We start from the raw sequence: 17,820 nt of genomic DNA, 5'->3' as shown, positions 1-17,820 counted from the left end.
TGCACGGCACTTTTTACAAGTTATGCCGGAATGCAAACACCAATCAGGTTCGTGTACAGTGCGAGACGTGTACACAGCGATTTGGAGAAGGCAAGGCGACCAATAATGGGTACGGAGGGAAGACTGTCGATGCCAGGCTTGTGCACTGAGATGTACGACACACATCTCGCTACTCATAGGGATTATGTACATATTACGGAACAGTCGCACATGCCCTTTCTGGAGTATAGGCAAGAACTCTGTGCATACCTAGACGCACATAAGTAATGACCAAATGAAAGAAAACCAAGTGAAAGAACACGTTCAGTACAAAGCGCAATTCCATTGAGAGGTCGAAGTATACCGACCGAGGCCAGCAGTAGCAGCTACGTCAAATCGTCGTTGGTAGGCGAGTAGGCGAGAAAGTTATGCTTTTATATATAGATAGAACTCTAGGACCTTTCTGAGAAGAGTGAAAACGTCATCATAGCAAATTACATTCTGGTATTATTATTGATTTGAATTGTCTAGAATGCGCAGTATAGCATGTCGCTTTGGTTGTCATTATAATATGTTAATGTATTCTTGTATTGTTATCCTTTCCCTGCATTGACCTGGAGTTGGCACTGTGTAACAAATAAACAAAATAAAATTCTTTGAAGCCACCCCCCCCCCCTCCTGTAAGTAGTATAATACAACCTACGCGTCTTACTCGTTTCAGAACCATGCAAAAAAGGACTTTCTCATGTATGATTATGGCGCCGTCAAGAACAAGGAGCGCTATGGACAGGTGAGACAATGAGAACATTGTTTTGAACTAGATGGTCGCTAAAGGCAAGGATAAGGCCGGTAAATGACAAGGATAAGAACAAAAATTACTAGGACAAGCTGCCACTGCCAAATAAAATTGATAAATGTGTAAGATTGAGATACTTGGTAAAGCAGGACTCATAAGTTTTGGTTAGCAGCGCAAGAATACCAGAGGCAACAGGAGAGAGAGCACAGCGCTTATAACCACGATAGAATTTCAGCGCTCTTTTCTCTCTTATGTTCGCTCTGGTGTTTGTGCGCTGGTGATCAACACATTTTAACAACTGAAGTTCGTTTCAGGAATACATTCGCTTTTCAGCACAAGCTAATGTCACACAATGAAAAGGTTCATACAAGAAAAAAGTTCAAGATAATTCAAAAATATGCAGCATATCAGGTCACTACCACACGGCGCTGAGCGATGCGATGGACGTGAATTACGGCATTCATGTAAAGACACTTTCTTCTCGATAAGAAACAACAAAGGGAGGCTGATACACCTTTCTTTCGCCTAAAGTGATAGGCTTGGATGGCCTCACGTTCTGTGTTCTCCTGTTATCCTGTGTCCCTGTCCTCGCCATATTGGGCAACTTGTTATCTTTCGTAAGGTAAGCCACATTCTAATGCGCGCATCACTGTTTCAAAACTAACCGCGATTTCTTGTAACTGTCCAACCGATTTTATGGGTCTATTCCGAGGATAGTGCTGTCCAACTCAAACGTTGAATTGTATGGTGCTATAGATAGCTTGCACGTGACGTCGATGACGCAGCTTTTCAAAGTGTTGGGTGACAAATGTGACACCTATGTGATGTCAGTGCAGGCCATCGATACCTCGCAGTATGCCAAACAGTGGCACGATGGGTACGTGATGCGTTCTCGCATTCTTCCCCTGTGACAACTAGCATTTGAATGCAATCTGGCTGATGTCTCTGGTGCAATACGCTGACACTTTGGTTTAAAACGTCTCACCTCTGGTCGAAGCCACAGGCTGCTGTCGCTTGAGACGTCGTGGAAACTGCGTAGTGACACATTCCCAGCCATTCTCTCGTCTTCACTCTTTTGTCATTATTGCGTCGTGGTCATACGGCCTACTCATGATAACTTTGCCGTCGTGATTCTTTGGTTGTGCGAGGGTTGCATAAGATTGACCTCCCCAAGTATATGGTGAACGAGGTGCTTCCCGGAAAAATCAGGCCAACTTCGTCGTGCGTTTTATACTTGCACATGGTCGCTTAACGAAAACAACATTGGTTGCACACACCAATGAAAGCGTCGCTTAAGCCTGTTCACCCAACACGTGGGATCTGCAATTACTTTAACATGAATGCGTTTTGTGCCAAGGTCCACAGTTAACTACTTGTAACGGATGCGACGTGGGCGTGAACGCGTAAAATTTTCTCTCTCTTGGCGAGGATGGTGCCGCAATCTACGAGCGTTGAAGCGAAGTACTGCAACGTGACACTAACGAGCGTCGACCGTGACCGCTTCGGCAGTCTATATACATATGCTATATATAGGCTTCGGTAGTTTAGCTGGCCATATACAGCGAACCTGTATATGGCTAGCAGATTCCTCTTTCCGTCCGCCTGTCGCCTGTACGCCGAAACATCTTCCGGAGTAACCCCATGCGAATGCACGAAAAAAAAAAAGCGAAAGAGTGGCGCGCGATCGTCTGCGCCAGTGATGACGTCGTTGCTCTCAATCGCAGCCGAAAATGTGCACAGCAGTTGCTCGGCAGCTCCAAAATCGGTAGGCCACACGTCGTACGTGTTCCTCAGGAGGCGGCAGCTTTCGATCAGCAATGCCTAGAGAAGAATCGGGAACGAGCTTGTGTACGTCGTCCCAATGGTGCCGCCAGGGCACAAGAACAGACTCGTTCAGAAGCGCGCAAGCAGCAACTGCTTACGGTGGATCCGCCAGCCTCCCCATCCGTCGTTTATTGAACCGTCGGGATTAACCAAGTGATAAACACCGGCTCCGCAGGTTTCAGCTTCGCTGGTTAACCATCTGTACAGAGTGCTTGGGAGATGATCGGTTTCTTTATTTCCTTTATTTCGTTCTGGATAACTCAGAAGGAGCCTGTTCGAGGGTGTTGCTTTATGATGCGAATGGCAGCGCAGTCACGTAGTATTCGTCATATTTGGGAGGGTTTATTTATCATTCGGAAAAAAATTTGTTCGCAGTTAGTACGTAGCTCAAATAGGCCGGTCCCTTGGTCCTGCTTACAAATGTGTCATTGATACTTCGATAATTATGATAGCGCGTCTTGAGTTAGATAATTAATTACAATTACCTGAATAAATTTCAGTACCGAAAAAATTACTCGCAGCTACGCCACTGTACTGGAAACAATATGCACTAGGTTACCTTCGAGTAACGCATTGTCTTTTGCAATCTTCGTGCATGATAGTCAATTGGGGCGCCCTGTACATATTTATGACCTCTGCATGCAAGTGCCATTCTTTCCATCCCTAATAAATGTAGGCAATTTTAGAAGTGTTTCTAATGAGTCGTTAACTTTGCTTACTGGAAAGAGAAGCGATCTTGAGACACATACCATTCACCCACACTTCACATGCCGTTGATAAAAGACTCTGCCGAAGAGGTTACTAATGTCTACAGGTGTATTTCAGGGTCAAAAAAGCCCGCAAAGAACTTTGAAGTCAGGTGAACATACAGCAACATATTCATTCTGTAGGCATAAGCTGTCGATACCTTTAGAAATAATTGTTAATTGGCTACCTCATTCTCTTTAAAAATATCATGAACTTTGTCCTGTGTAAATATTTCAATATATTGTATATGTACATGGTGTTCACAGTGGAAATTTAAAACAATGTTGAAATGAGAAAAAACGGATGAGGTAACCGACGCTATACTACTAATGCGTTTGTTCTATTGTAGGGATTCGCCGAAATAAAGCAAAGTATCAATTGAAATCCGCGCACGTCCCCGCTAACAATGATGCAGTAAGCTATTAGCAAAAAAAAAATTTGGCAGAGGCATAGCTAAGGTTGTTCAGGTTGTAGAGTTCCATACTGCTCGTCGAACGTGTAGATGCAGTCTCGTCGCCATTTAAAGCATCCATAAGGCTTGGTGTCGAACGATCAGGTGTCGCCAAAGTCGCGTTATAGTCGCGTCAGCATTGAGAGCATGCATCATACTTGTAGATGCACCCAGATCAAGAGATGGTGAACGCATTCGCCTGGCTGCATGATATGCACGCCATTTAGCTAAACGTTGTTCCCGCTTTTCATCCGTTTCTTCCGCACGCCGCCGCTTCTTAGCTGCAGCACATTGTTGCAGCTTCACCTTATATGCATCATCCGACATACCGTGTAGGATTCGCTGGGATGACTGCGGAGAGCCGAGTTGGGGGGGGGGCGGGGGGCGATTTTCCACCGCTGGCATGACGCCACATACAGCGAACGCCACTTGCGGCAGCGGCGCGCAGCTGCAGCATGGAGAATTCGCTGGGACGATCGCGACGAGCCGTGTTGGGGGGGCCGCTTTTCCACAGCTGGCATGGCGCCACATACAGCGAACGCCACTTGCGGCAGCGGCGCGCAGCTGCAGCATGGAGAATTCGCTGGGACGATCGCGACGAGCCGAGTTGGGGGGGCCGCTTTTCCACAGCTGGCATGATGCCACATACAGCGAACGCCACTTGCGGCAGCGGCGCACAGCTGCAGCATGGAGAATTCGCTGGGACGATCGCGACGAGCCGAGTTGGGGGGGGCCGCTTTTCCACAGCTGGCATGACGCCACATACAGCGAACGCCACTTGCGGCAGTGGCGCGCAGCTGCAGCATGGAGAACTCGCTGGGACGATCGCGACGAGCCGAGTTGGGGGGGCCGCTTTTCCACAGCTGGCATGACGCCACATGCAGCGAACGCCACTTGCGGCAGCGGCGCGCAGCTGCAGCATGGAGAATTCGCTGGGACGATCGCGACGAGCCGAGTTGGGGGGGCCGCTTTTCCACAGCTGGCATGACGCCACATACAGCGAACGCCACTTGCGGCAGCGGCGCGCAGCTGCAGCATGGAGGATTCGCTGGGACGATCGCGACGAGCCGAGTTGGGGGGGCCGCTTTTCCACAGCTGGCATGGCGCCACATACAGCGAACGCCACTTGCGGCAGCGGCGCGCAGCTGCAGCATGGAGAATTCGCTGGGACGATCGCGACGAGCCGAGTTGGGGGGGCCGCTTTTCCACAGCTGGCATGACGCCACATACAGCGAACGCCACTTGCGGCAGCGGCGCGCAGCTGCAGCATGGAGAATTCGCTGGGACGATCGCGACGAGCCGAGTTGGGGGGGCCGCTTTTCCACAGCTGGCATGACGCCACATACAGCGAACGCCACTTGCGGCAGCGGCGCGCAGCTGCAGCATGGAGAACTCGCTGGGACGATCGCGACGAGCCGAGTTGGGGGGGCCGCTTTTCCACAGCTGGCATGACGCCACATACAGCGAACGCCACTTGCGGCAGCGGCGCGCAGCTGCAGCATGGAGAATTCGCTGGGACGATCGCGACGAGCCGAGTTGGGGGGGCCGCTTTTCCGCAGCTGGCATGACGCCACATACAGCGAACGCCACTTGCGGCAGCGGCGCGCAGCTGCAGCATGGAGAATTCGCTGGGACGATCGCGACGAGCCGAGTTGGGGGGGCCGCTTTTCCACAGCTGGCATGACGCCACATACAGCGAACGCCACTTGCGGCAGCGGCGCGCAGCTGCAGCATGGAGAATTCGCTGGGACGATCGCGACGAGCCGAGTTGGGGGGGCCGCTTTTCCACAGCTGGCATGACGCCACATACAGCGAACGCCACTTGCGGCAGCGGCGCGCAGCTGCAGCATGGAGAATTCGCTGGGACGATCGCGACGAGCCGAGTTGGGGGGGCCGCTTTTCCACAGCTGGCATGGCGCCACATACAGCGAACGCCACTTGCGGCAGCGGCGCGCAGCTGCAGCATGGAGAATTCGCTGGGACGATCGCGACGAGCCGAGTTGGGGGGGCCGCTTTTCCACAGCTGGCATGGCGCCACATACAGCGAACGCCACTTGCGGCAGCGGCGCGCAGCTGCAGCATGGAGAATTCGCTGGGACGATCGCGACGAGCCGAGTTGGGGGGGCCGCTTTTCCACAGCTGGCATGACGCCACATACAGCGAACGCCACTTGCGGCAGCGGCGCGCAGCTGCAGCATGGAGAATTCGCTGGGACGATCGCGACGAGCCGAGTTGGGGGGGCCGCTTTTCCACAGCTGGCATGACGCCACATACAGCGAACGCCACTTGCGGCAGCGGCGCGCAGCTGCAGCATGGAGAACTCGCTGGGACGATCGCGACGAGCCGAGTTGGGGGGGCCGCTTTTCCACAGCTGGCATGACGCCACATACAGCGAACGCCACTTGCGGCAGCGGCGCGCAGCTGCAGCATGGAGAATTCGCTGGGACGATCGCGACGAGCCGAGTTGGGGGGGCCGCTTTTCCACAGATGGCATGACGCCACATACAGCGAACGCCACTTGCGGCAGCGGCGCGCAGCTGCAGCATGGAGAATTCGCTGGTACGATCGCGACGAGCCGAGTTGGGGGGGCCGCTTTTCCACAGCTGGCATGACGCCACATACAGCGAACGCCACTTGCGGCAGCGGCGCGCAGCTGCAGCATGGAGAATTCGCTGGGACGATCGCGACGAGCCGAGTTGGGGGGGCCGCTTTTCCACAGCTGGCATGACGCCACATACAGCGAACGCCACTTGCGGCAGCGGCGCGCAGCTGCAGCATGGAGAATTCGCTGGGACGATCGCGACGAGCCGAGTTGGGGGGGCCGCTTTTCCACAGCTGGCATGACGCCACATACAGCGAACGCCACTTGCGGCAGCGGCGCGCAGCTGCAGCATGAAGAATTCGCTGGGACGATCGCGACGAGCCGAGTTGGGGGGGCCGCTTTTCCACAGCTGGCATGACGCCACATACAGCGAACGCCACTTGCGGCAGCGGCGCGCAGCTGCAGCATGGAGAATTCGCTGGGACGATCGCGACGAGCCGAGTTGGGGGGGCCGCTTTTCCACAGCTGGCATGACGCCACATACAGCGAACGCCACTTGCGGCAGCGGCGCGCAGCTGCAGCATGGAGAATTCGCTGGGACGATCGCGACGAGCCGAGTTGGGGGGGCCGCTTTTCCACAGCTGGCATGACGCCACATACAGCGAACGCCACTTGCGGCAGCGGCGCGCAGCTGCAGCATGGAGAATTCGCTGGGACGATCGCGACGAGCGGAGTTGGGGGGGCCGCTTTTCCACAGCTGGCATGACGCCACATACAGCGAACGCCACTTGCGGCAGCGGCGCGCAGCTGCAGCATGGAGAATTCGCTGGGACGATCGCGACGAGCCGAGTTGGGGGGGCCGCTTTTCCACAGCTGGCATGGCGCCACATACAGCGAACGCCACTTGCGGCAGCGGCGCGCAGCTGCAGCATGGAGAATTCGCTGGGACGATCGCGACGAGCCGAGTTGGGGGGGCCGCTTTTCCACAGCTGGCATGACGCCACATACAGCGAACGCCACTTGCGGCAGCGGCGCGCAGCTGCAGCATGGAGAATTCGCTGGGACGATCGCGACGAGCCGAGTTGGGGGGGCCGCTTTTCCACAGCTGGCATGACGCCACATACAGCGAACGCCACTTGCGGCAGCGGCGCGCAGCTGCAGCATGGAGAATTCGCTGGGACGATCGCGACGAGCCGAGTTGGGGGGCCGCTTTTCCACAGCTGGCATGACGCCACATACAGCGAACGCCACTTGCGGCAGCGGCGCGCAGCTGCAGCATGGAGAATTCGCTGGGACGATCGCGACGAGCCGAGTTGGGGGGGCCGCTTTTCCACAGCTGGCATGACGCCACATACAGCGAACGCCACTTGCGGCAGCGGCGCGCAGCTGCAGCATGGAGAATTCGCTGGGACGATCGCGACGAGCCGAGTTGGGGGGGCCGCTTTTCCACAGCTGGCATGACGCCACATACAGCGAACGCCACTTGCGGCAGCGGCGCGCAGCTGCAGCATGGAGAATTCGCTGGGACGATCGCGACGAGCCGAGTTGGGGGGGCCGCTTTTCCACAGCTGGCATGACGCCACATACAGCGAACGCCACTTGCGGCAGCGGCGCGCAGCTGCAGCATGGAGAATTCGCTGGGACGATCGCGACGAGCCGAGTTGGGGGGGGCCGCTTTTCCACAGCTGGCATGACGCCACATACAGCGAACGCCACTTGCGGCAGCGGCGCGCAGCTGCAGCATGGAGAATTCGCTGGGACGATCGCGACGAGCCGAGTTGGGGGGGCCGCTTTTCCACAGCTGGCATGACGCCACATACAGCGAACGCCACTTGCGGCAGCGGCGCGCAGCTGCAGCATGGAGAATTCGCTGGGACGATCGCGACGAGCCGAGTTGGGGGGGCCGCTTTTCCACAGCTGGCATGACGCCACATACAGCGAACGCCACTTGCGGCAGCGGCGCGCAGCTGCAGCATGGAGAATTCGCTGGGACGATCGCGACGAGCCGAGTTGGGGGGGCCGCTTTTCCACAGCTGGCATGACGCCACATACAGCGAACGCCACTTGCGGCAGCGGCGCGCAGCTGCAGCATGGAGAATTCGCTGGGACGATCGCGACGAGCCGAGTTGGGGGGGCCGCTTTTCCACAGCTGGCATGACGCCACATACAGCGAACGCCACTTGCGGCAGCGGCGCGCAGCTGCAGCATGGAGAATTCGCTGGGACGATCGCGACGAGCCGAGTTGGGGGGGCCGCTTTTCCACAGCTGGCATGGCGCCACATACAGCGAACGCCACTTGCGGCAGCGGCGCGCAGCTGCAGCATGGAGAATTCGCTGGGACGATCGCGACGAGCCGAGTTGGGGGGGCCGCTTTTCCACAGCTGGCATGACGCCACATACAGCGAACGCCACTTGCGGCAGCGGCGCGCAGCTGCAGCATGGAGAATTCGCTGGGACGATCGCGACGAGCCGAGTTGGGGCCCCGCTTTTCCACAGCTGGTATGACGTCACACATAGGTCACGCTAAAGGTCAGTGGTGGATTCTCCGGGACGACGGCCAAGAGCGGAAACCTCGAGCAGTATTGCTTTCGCAATAAAATTACGACAAGGCCGAAGCAACTCAAGAGAAGCCTCAAATGGTGTGGGTGACAAAACTCTGGCAATGCCACATTAGGGTGGGAGGAGGGTGTCGGCTTCGGTATCGCCAGTGGGGGCTCAGACCCTCCCCTGAAAACTCAGGAGGTAGCTGGTGCCCCGGAGCCCCCCTGCAGTCGCCCTATGATAGGAACTAGAAACACCTCTGAGAACCACCTAGTGGGTGCTTTCGCAAGTACACTGGGATGCAGTAGCAGAAAACAGCACTTTGCACGAAGGGTGGCTGAATTTAAGGCTGCTATTTCCCCTTTGGTCGAGCTCCAGGCCGCTACTTCTGCGTGACCACTGCCGAACAGGTGCGGACCTGCATCTATGAGAGCGTACATGCACTCGACGTCATAGGAGTATGGGACAACTCAGTCAACACTGATCGCAGCTGCGTCAACAGACAAACGCAGTCAGACCCATTTATGCGGAAGTGAAGCTGGTGTTAGCAGTTGCTTTGTTTTCTTGACTCCTGACAACCGTGGAATAAGTGCCTTTAAAGCCGCCTCAAGAACAGTAATTGCGAGTTTGTAGACGGAAATGCGTGCACTAATCAATGATGTCACCAAACGCACGTGTGAATAAAACGCTAGTTAAAACACTACCCATGCACTTCCGCTGCGTACGTCGACAAGCTGCTCTTCCCGTTGCACTTGTCGCAATATGAAATTACCGTAGCGACATCTTTGAAATCGTAAATATTTGAGAATGTTTTTTTCCCATGCTACGGGAAAGAGAACCCACACGATATCTTTAAAGTAGGTGCTCGCAAGTGATAAAGCAGGGTATAGGTATTTGCGGCGTACGTATTGCAAGCGAACTCCACAAAAAATAAATAATTCAGTCGAGCACGAAGCACAAAGGGAGACATTCATCAATAAAACCAACAAAGCCCTTCGCGCGGTAAGTCTCCTCAGAGATCATCGACATGTAAAAACTTCCAGAAGCCACGCTAATTTTGCAGCGAAAATAGGTCAGCGATACCATATGCAGCAGTTAACAACAATCATCCCCCTGAGTTACCTCCTTTTTAACGCATTTCCCAAGGAATCCCAACATCGATGTCCTTGGAAGAAAAGAAGCTGTTAAAGAAGCATTAGCCTGAAATCGATCAGCTATAACATAGCCTGATTTATGCCGCTTAGAAAAGAGATGACGCAACAGCCTCTAACATAACAGAGTGAGAAAGCCTTTTATTGAAAATGCAGAGAGCTTAGCCAGCGTATTCTCGCCTAGATGCTACTGTACAGGGAAAGGCACGAAGGAGAAGAAATGCCCTAGATGAAGGTGGGCAAAAGAAAAAAGGAAAATTAAAGAAAGAAATGCAGGTGATGTGACGTTATCAGTAGCAGCGAGTGTAAGCGTTCGATGCGACGCATGTGGACGGTAAGTGCAAAATAAAATAAAATTACAGTCTTGATGAGACGACGTGCGTGAGTCAAATTTTAGAGAGCAAACCAATTGACTCATTACATAAGAGGAACCCAGCATCCGTGTCATTGTCAAGGTGCCTTGGTCGATCTTTTTCATGTTTATCTCATATTGATGTCGCTCGTCTCTGCAAGCTGGGCATTCGAGCATGATGTGCTCTAGAGATTATACTGCGCCACAGTTTTGCGTGAAACAACTATCAACAGTTAAACATGTGCGAAGCTATGCATAAAGTAGATCCAAGAACAGGAACTTCGTAGTAGCTTGGGCCGTTTAACGTAAAACTATTCCAATATGTTTTCATTCCGATCTCCTGACGTCACATTTGCCTAACTGCCGATGCAAGCATCGGGCGGTCACCCGCAGGGTTGTTTGAGCAAACCAATCAAATGCTCCCATCGCTCATCATCATCAACGCCCACTGCAGGGCAAAGGCCTCTCCCATATTTTTCCAACAACCCCGGTCATGTACTAATTGTGGCCATGCCGTCCCTGCAAGCTTCTTAATCTCATCCGCCCACCTAACTTTCTGCCGCCCTCTGCTACGCTTCCCTTCTCTTGGAATCCATTCTGTCACTCTTAATGACCATCGGTTATCTTTCCTCCTCATTACGTGTCCTGCCCATGCCAATTCCTTTTCTTGATTTCAACTAAGATATCCCTAACTCGCGTTTGTTCTCTCACCCAATCTGCTCTTTTCTTATCCCTTAACGTTACACCTATCATTCTTCTTTCCATAGCTCGTTGCGTCGTCCTTAATTTAAGTAGAACCCTTTTCGTAAGTCTCCAGGTTTCTGCCCCGTAGGTGAGGACTGGTAAGACACAGCTATTATACACTTTTCTCTTGAAGGATAATGGCAACCTGCTGTGCATGATCTGAGAATGCCTGCGAAACGCACCCCAGCGCATTCTTATTCTTCTGATTATTTCCGTCTCATGATCCGTATCCGCAGTCACTACCTGACCTAAGTAGATGTATTCCCTTACGATTTCCAGTGCCTCGCTGCCTATTGTAAATTGCTGTTCTCTTCCGAGACTGTTAAACATTACTTTAGTTCTATGCACATTAATTTTTAGACCCACTCTTCTGCTTTGCCTCTCTCGGTCAGTGAGCATGCATTCCAGTTGGTCTCCTGAGTTACTAAGCAAGGCAATGTCATCAGTGAATCGCAAGTTACTAAGGTATTCTCCATTAACTTTTATCCCCATTTCTTCCCAATCCAGGTCTCTGAATACCTCCTGTAAACACGCTGTGAATAGCATTGGAGAGATCGTATCACCCTGCCTGACGCCTTTCTGTATTGGGATTTTGTTGCTTTCTTTATGGAGGACTACGGTAGCTGTGGAGCCGCTATAGATATCTTTCAGTATTTTTACACACGGCTCATCTACACCCTGATTCCGTAATGCTTCTATGACTGCTGAGGTTTCGACAGAATCAAACGCTTTCTCGTAATCAATGAAAGCTATATATAACGGTTGGTTATATTCCGCACATTTCTCTATCACCTGATTGATAGTGTGAATATGATCTATTGTTGAGTAGCCTTTACGGAATCCTGCCTGGTCTTTTGCTTGACAGAAGTCTAAGGTGTTCCTGATTCTACTTGCGATTACCTTAGTAAATAGTTTGTAGGTAACGGACAGTAAGCTGATCGGTCTATAATTTTTCAAGTCTTTGGCGTCCCCTTTCCTATGGATTAGGATTATGTTAGCGTTTTTCCAAGATTCCGGTACGCTCGACGTTATGAGGCATTGCGTATACAGGGTGGCCAGTTTCTCTAGAACAATCTGCCCACCATCCTTCAACAAATCTGCTGTTACCTGATCCTCCCCAGCTGGCTTCCCTCTTTGTATATCTCCCAAGGCTTTCTTTACTTCTTCCGGCGTTACCTGTGGGATATTGGATTCCTCTAGACTATTTTCTATTCCATTATCGTCGTGGGTGTCACTGGTACTGTATAAATCTCTATAGAACTCCTCACCCACTTCAACTATCTCATCCATATTAGTAATGATATTGCCGGCTTTGTCTCTTAACGCATGCATCTGATTCTTGCCAATTCCTAGTTTCTTCTTCACTCTTTTTAGGCTTCCTCCGTTCCTGAGAGCATGTTCAATTCTCTCCATATTATACTTCCTTATGTCAGCTATCTTACGCTTGTTGGTTAACTTCGAAAGTTCTGCCAGTTCTATTCTAGCTGTAGGGTTAGAGGCTTTCATACATTGGCGTTTCTTGATCAGATCTTTCGTCTCCTGCGATAGTTTACTCGTATCCTGCCTAACGGAGTTACCACCGACTTCCATTGCACACTCCTTAAAGATGCCCACAAGGTTGTCGTTCATTGCTTCAACACTAAGGTCCTCTTCCTGAGTTAAAGCCGAATACCTGTTCTGTAGATTGATCTGGAATTGCTCTATTTTCCCTCTTACCGCTAACTCATTGACCGGCTTCTTATGTACCAGTTTCTTCCGTTCCCTTCTCAGGTCTAGGCTAATTCGAGTTCTCAACATCCTGTGGTCACTGCAGCGCACCTTGCCGAGCACGTCCACATCTTCTATGATGCCAGGGTTAGCGCAGAGTATGAAGTCTATTTCATTTCTAGTCTCGCCATTCGGGTTCCTCGACGTCCACTTTCGGCTATCCCGCTAACTTGCGGAAGAACGTATTGATTATCCTCATATTATTCTGTTCCGCAAACTCTACTAATAACTCTCCCCTGATATTCCTAGTGCCTATGCCATAGTCCCCCACTGCCTTGTCTCCAGCCTGCTTCTTGCCTACCTTGGCATTAAAGTCGCCTATTAGTATAGTGTATTTAGTTTTCACTCTACCCATCGCCGATTCCACGTCTTCATAGAAGCTTTCGGCTTGCTGGTCATCATGACTGGATGTAGGGGCGTAGACCTGTACAATCTTCATTTTGTACCTCTTATTAAGTTTCACAAGACCTGCCACCCTTTCGTTAATGCTATAGAATTCCTGTATGTTACCAGCTATATTCTTATTAATCAGGAATCCGATGCCTAGTTCTCTTCTCTCCGCTAAGCCCCGCTAGCACAGGGCGTGCCCGCTTTTTAGCACTGTATATGCTTCTTTCGTCCTCCAAACCTCACTGAGCCCTATTATATCCCATTTACAGTCCTCTAATTCCTCCAATAGCACTGCTAGACTCGCCTCACTAGATAGCGTTCTAGCGTTAAACGTTGCCAGGTTCATATTCCAATGGTGGCCGGTCCGGAGGAGGACACTCGTTCATAGGAGGTCACTTTTGTTTGCTCGAAAAACGAATAATATTGCCTGCACTGAGCGGCGTCTCTTATCTAATTGGCTCACAAGAGGCTAGAAGCATGCTCAAGAGGAAAGGGATTCGCTGGGGCCGAGCCACTGCACTGAATAGCGATAACCTGATGAAGAGGGTGGTGCCGGCGTCTGCAATTGGACCACTTTCTCTTACTTAGCTTGGGGTGGCGGGTGGAAAATCGTGGAGGAAGCTTAAGAATGATGCTAAAGCGGATCCTCAGCAAAGAAACGTTGGCAGAATGAGGTCGTAAACGCTCCGAAAGTTCTCTAAAACGCTGCACGAACACGCAAAAAGCTTTATTACACGCAAATAAACCCATGCTCTCCGACGGGGACGAGTAGGCAGTGCCGGAGCGCTCGGCGGCAGCCATCTTTCATTCCTTTCGGAACGGGGCAGCCTGCGGCTATTCAGAAGAAAATTCAGTTTTGTTCTGCTTATTAATGCATCTTTAACGCGTACGCGTCACGTTGACGCAGTAAGTTTTTGCGGTTTTGTGACGTCGCGTGAGAGGCAGGTGAAGTGTGTGCAGCCCGAAAACTTTTGACCAATAGACGAGGGGTAATGGTGGAAAGGGGTCGATTCAGAAATAACTATTTTCTTTTGTTCGACCAAATCATGCATAATCAGTGTGTGCATGTTATATCAGATGGGGAGCTAACGCGATTTTGGTGACGTCGCGTGACAGACAGGTGAAGTTGGGGTGGTCCAAAAACGTTTCTGACCAATCGCGGTGGGCTGATTGCAGAATTGGAATAGTTTTACATGATAGCGCCCCTGATGCGATGAATTTACGGCGCCACATGAATACAACAAAATATGTCCTTGTAAGGCTGAGTAGCTTTAACGCACAACACGAGCCACTCGTAATGTCCCACCCTACTTTGAGCAAGATGCCGCAAAGCCACATGCCGTAGAAGTACGAAACGGCGTTGGAACCATGCGAAATCCTTTTAACTTGCATGCTGCGCTACGGACAAATCAAACCAAAACATAGGTAGGCCGAGATCAACTTCGTCGCTTGCCCGTGTACATGATCTAGTGCAACAAACACGGAGATGACAATATAAAACACGAAAATAAGGAATTTCCCGCCGAGTGACAGCGGTGCAGTGCTGCTGTTGCTCTTGCTCATGAAGCCTCGGGAGTAATGATCAGAACCACGTCGGCGGCAAGCTTTCGCAGAGATTTGAGCACCCCACCGCGCAATAACTGTTCCTTGTTCCTCAGCATCACGTAAAGCTTGGGCTTAAAAAAGAGGGAATAAATTAGTGAATCATGAGGGACAATGCAGAAGGGTACGAGGGACGGCTGCCACATTCGCGTTTCCCGGGTGCACTTAGCACGGCCGCCGCCAGGGACACGTCTGTCGGTGCGTCACTGGTGTTCGTGAAGCTGTCGTTTAAAATTATACTTGCTAATCCCAGTTTCTACTGTAACAAAACTGAAATAAACTAACTGAATGATTGCGTAATTGACTGATTTATTGACGTGATGAATGATTAATGAAGTGCTGAATGACTGAGCGAGTCAGTGATTTTTTTTACGTCTTCACGCTATATGCGCTTGCAGACAGAGCCTCCTGCCTACGATGTGGATAGTGTTACAGTGCCGGTAGCACTCTTCTCGTCGGAGGGAGACACGATCGCCGATCCTCAAGACGTCTCTCTGCTTGCTGAACGACTGGGATCAAAGCTACTCTTCAACCACGTGGTGCCACCCGATGATTTCCGTCACGTAGACTTTTTGAATGGCTATCAAGCAACAGATTTCCTGCATGATATCATGATTGACACATTGGAAGAGTACGCCGGTACAAGCGCTTTACCAGGGCAACGTTGACCGTCAAGGGAATGCAAAAGCCTTCACAATTGTGCGCTGAACATCGCAAATGTTCGTGCTTTTAACTGTTTCTGATGCTTCTCAGTCCTATTTTGCTTTTATTTTTGCTTGCCCTGCGAAGAAGAGTGGCATCCACCGCATTTCTGTCTTTTCAAGCTTTCAGTTTTGCTTGCCTGGGAAGAAGAGTAGCTGACGCCAACCTCTGCTTTAATTACATACCAATAAAGCAACAATATTGCACGTAAAAACATCCATATGTCTTCTTCAACTTGGTCTTCTTAGTCTTCTTCATGGCGACACTGCCCCATCCACGATGCAGTGCCGTTCCGGAGCAAGCTATCTAGTCAGAGGAACAGTTCGCATGTAGGGCTTCGAGAGGCCGACTTGAATGAGATCTTGGTTGTGCAGATCATAGGCCTGAGTCTTCGGCAGCAATTTCATAGGTGACAGCTGAATGCTGCCGTAGGGTTTGGTAGGTACCTAAATAACGCAATAGAAGTTTTCTGATGGGCCAAGGCGATGAAATGGTTACCGCGAGAGTACGAGTGAGTCAGGTAAAACCTTTACGCCCCTGTGGAGCCTATCGTAATGGGGCTTCAGGGAAGCTTGGGATGCAGTGAGGCAAACACCAGCAATCAGATGGGCATCTGTGGCTATCGTAGTTGCATCCCAAGCGCACGCGGGGTGCCACTGTATTCCAAAGTAATATATATTGTTCAGGTCCAGAACAGAATCGTGGCCAAATGGCAGGTAAGACGGCGAGAGGGAAGTGCTCGCGTAATGGCGTAGCGTGTGCAGTAATTGGTCGCATCAGCAACCCTATAAATGCCGGCAGTTGACATAGGAAAGGGCCAAGCACTTCAAGACTTGCGTGAAAAATGGCTCGCTGGTTATATTAATTCAGTGCAAAAGCCCTGCTGGAGGCATGGAAAGGGTATCCCGGCGTTGACATAGGTCGCGAGCAGTTACATACCGGCGAATAGAGTGGTAGAGATTCGGCCCAAAAAGAAAAAGGTTGCCGGACTCTGTCGTAGGAGCGAGTAAACCACGATGTGCTGAACTAGGCGCGTCGGGGAGTTGTTGAAGCACTACGAATTATAGGCGCCCCGTAACGGTCAGCCGTGGTTCAGCGTCATCGAGACAGACGTTGCGTTTATAAAGCACTCCGTCACCCCCGCAGGATCGGCGAAATTAAGGATCAACATTCCGCGAGCCAAACGATCCATTGGTGCGCAGAACAACCTTATGGCACTGTTCGTCCGCATTGTGAAAGAAGTTTCAGAATGGCTTGACGCTGAGGTCGGAGCCAATGGCTGCGGCATTCAGAGGGTCCAAATGATGGCGGGACGAGCAATGAGCGTCTTGACGTAAGCGGCCGGATTTGTACACGGCGCAGAATTATTTCGCTTGCACACGCAACTCCCAAGGGCAAAGATGCCCTGTAGTGTTTTTTTTTCCGACGAAGAGAGCCAACAGAGGGACCGGTGGTCAGTAATTAGGCAGAAATGGCTTCCATATAAATATGAGCCAAACTGTGCTATTGTCCAAACCACCGTGAGACACTCCCGTTCTCGCATAGAGTAGTTGCGCTCGGTCGTGGAAAGAAGGCAGCTGGCGTAAGCAAGAGCTCAATTTCTTGACCACGACGAATCTAGTCAAAAACAGAGCCAACGCCGTGACGACTAATACCTGTGTGGACCTCCCTTGGCGCGGAAGGGTCCAAACGAGCAATTGTTGGTGACTTGAATGGTTGACAAGACTTGAATGAATCTCAAGAACGCGTAGGCTTGCCGTTGTTCTCATGAAAAAGCAAAGTAATTCTTAATCTCTCAGAGAGAGGGTGAGAAATGCCACCAAAACTTGGACTATGGGGCACAATTGCAAACAAAAACCCGTAAAGCTAAGAACTTCCTTAACCGAAAATTGGACCGGGAAGTCTTGCAGTGCGCACATTTGTCAGGGTAAGGTTGGCTACCTTGACAGCAGATCAAGTGCGGGAGCAATGTAATTTCGTTGCGAGCGAAGCGGCATTTCGACGCTTTGAGTTGAAGTTCGGCAACCGGAAAAACAGCAACCATAGTCGCGAGGTGCGGATGGCCATTCGCAAATAGAGCGGCGAAATCGATGACCTCATGAAGATAACGAATGCTCGTCAACCACTTCAAACCTCCAAACCTCACAGAAGAGTGTCCACCATTCTCTCAGACGACTCTGCTGCATCGCAGAGAACGGAGGGCGTAACTCTGAACTGGTGAACTCTGAAATG

General features: G+C 51.4%; 1 protein-coding gene across 11 annotated transcripts in view; it reads left to right on the top strand.

Annotated features, from left to right (window-relative positions):
• LOC135918122 (lipase member M-like) overlaps window positions 1-17,820 on the top strand; it is a 151,983-nt gene that overhangs the window by 86,346 nt on the left and 47,817 nt on the right. For 6 of the 11 annotated variants that reach the window (XM_065451781.1, XM_070526926.1, XM_065451779.1 and 3 more), the window contains 2 exons: window positions 701-769; window positions 15,285-15,796. In XM_065451781.1, coding sequence (XP_065307853.1) covers window positions 701-769; window positions 15,285-15,554 — 339 coding nt within the window. In that variant the 3' untranslated portion in view covers window positions 15,555-15,796. Of the gene's footprint in view, window positions 1-700; window positions 770-15,284; window positions 15,797-17,820 lie in introns of those variants that run through there. The other 5 variants (XR_011508900.1, XR_011508901.1, XR_011508902.1 and 2 more) reach the window with 1 other exon arrangement.

Source organism: Dermacentor albipictus, chromosome 10 (assembly GCF_038994185.2).
Source record: "Dermacentor albipictus isolate Rhodes 1998 colony chromosome 10, USDA_Dalb.pri_finalv2, whole genome shotgun sequence".
Taxonomy (NCBI): Eukaryota; Metazoa; Arthropoda; class Arachnida; order Ixodida; family Ixodidae; genus Dermacentor; species Dermacentor albipictus.
This window is presented reverse-complemented; position numbering and strand designations above follow the sequence as displayed.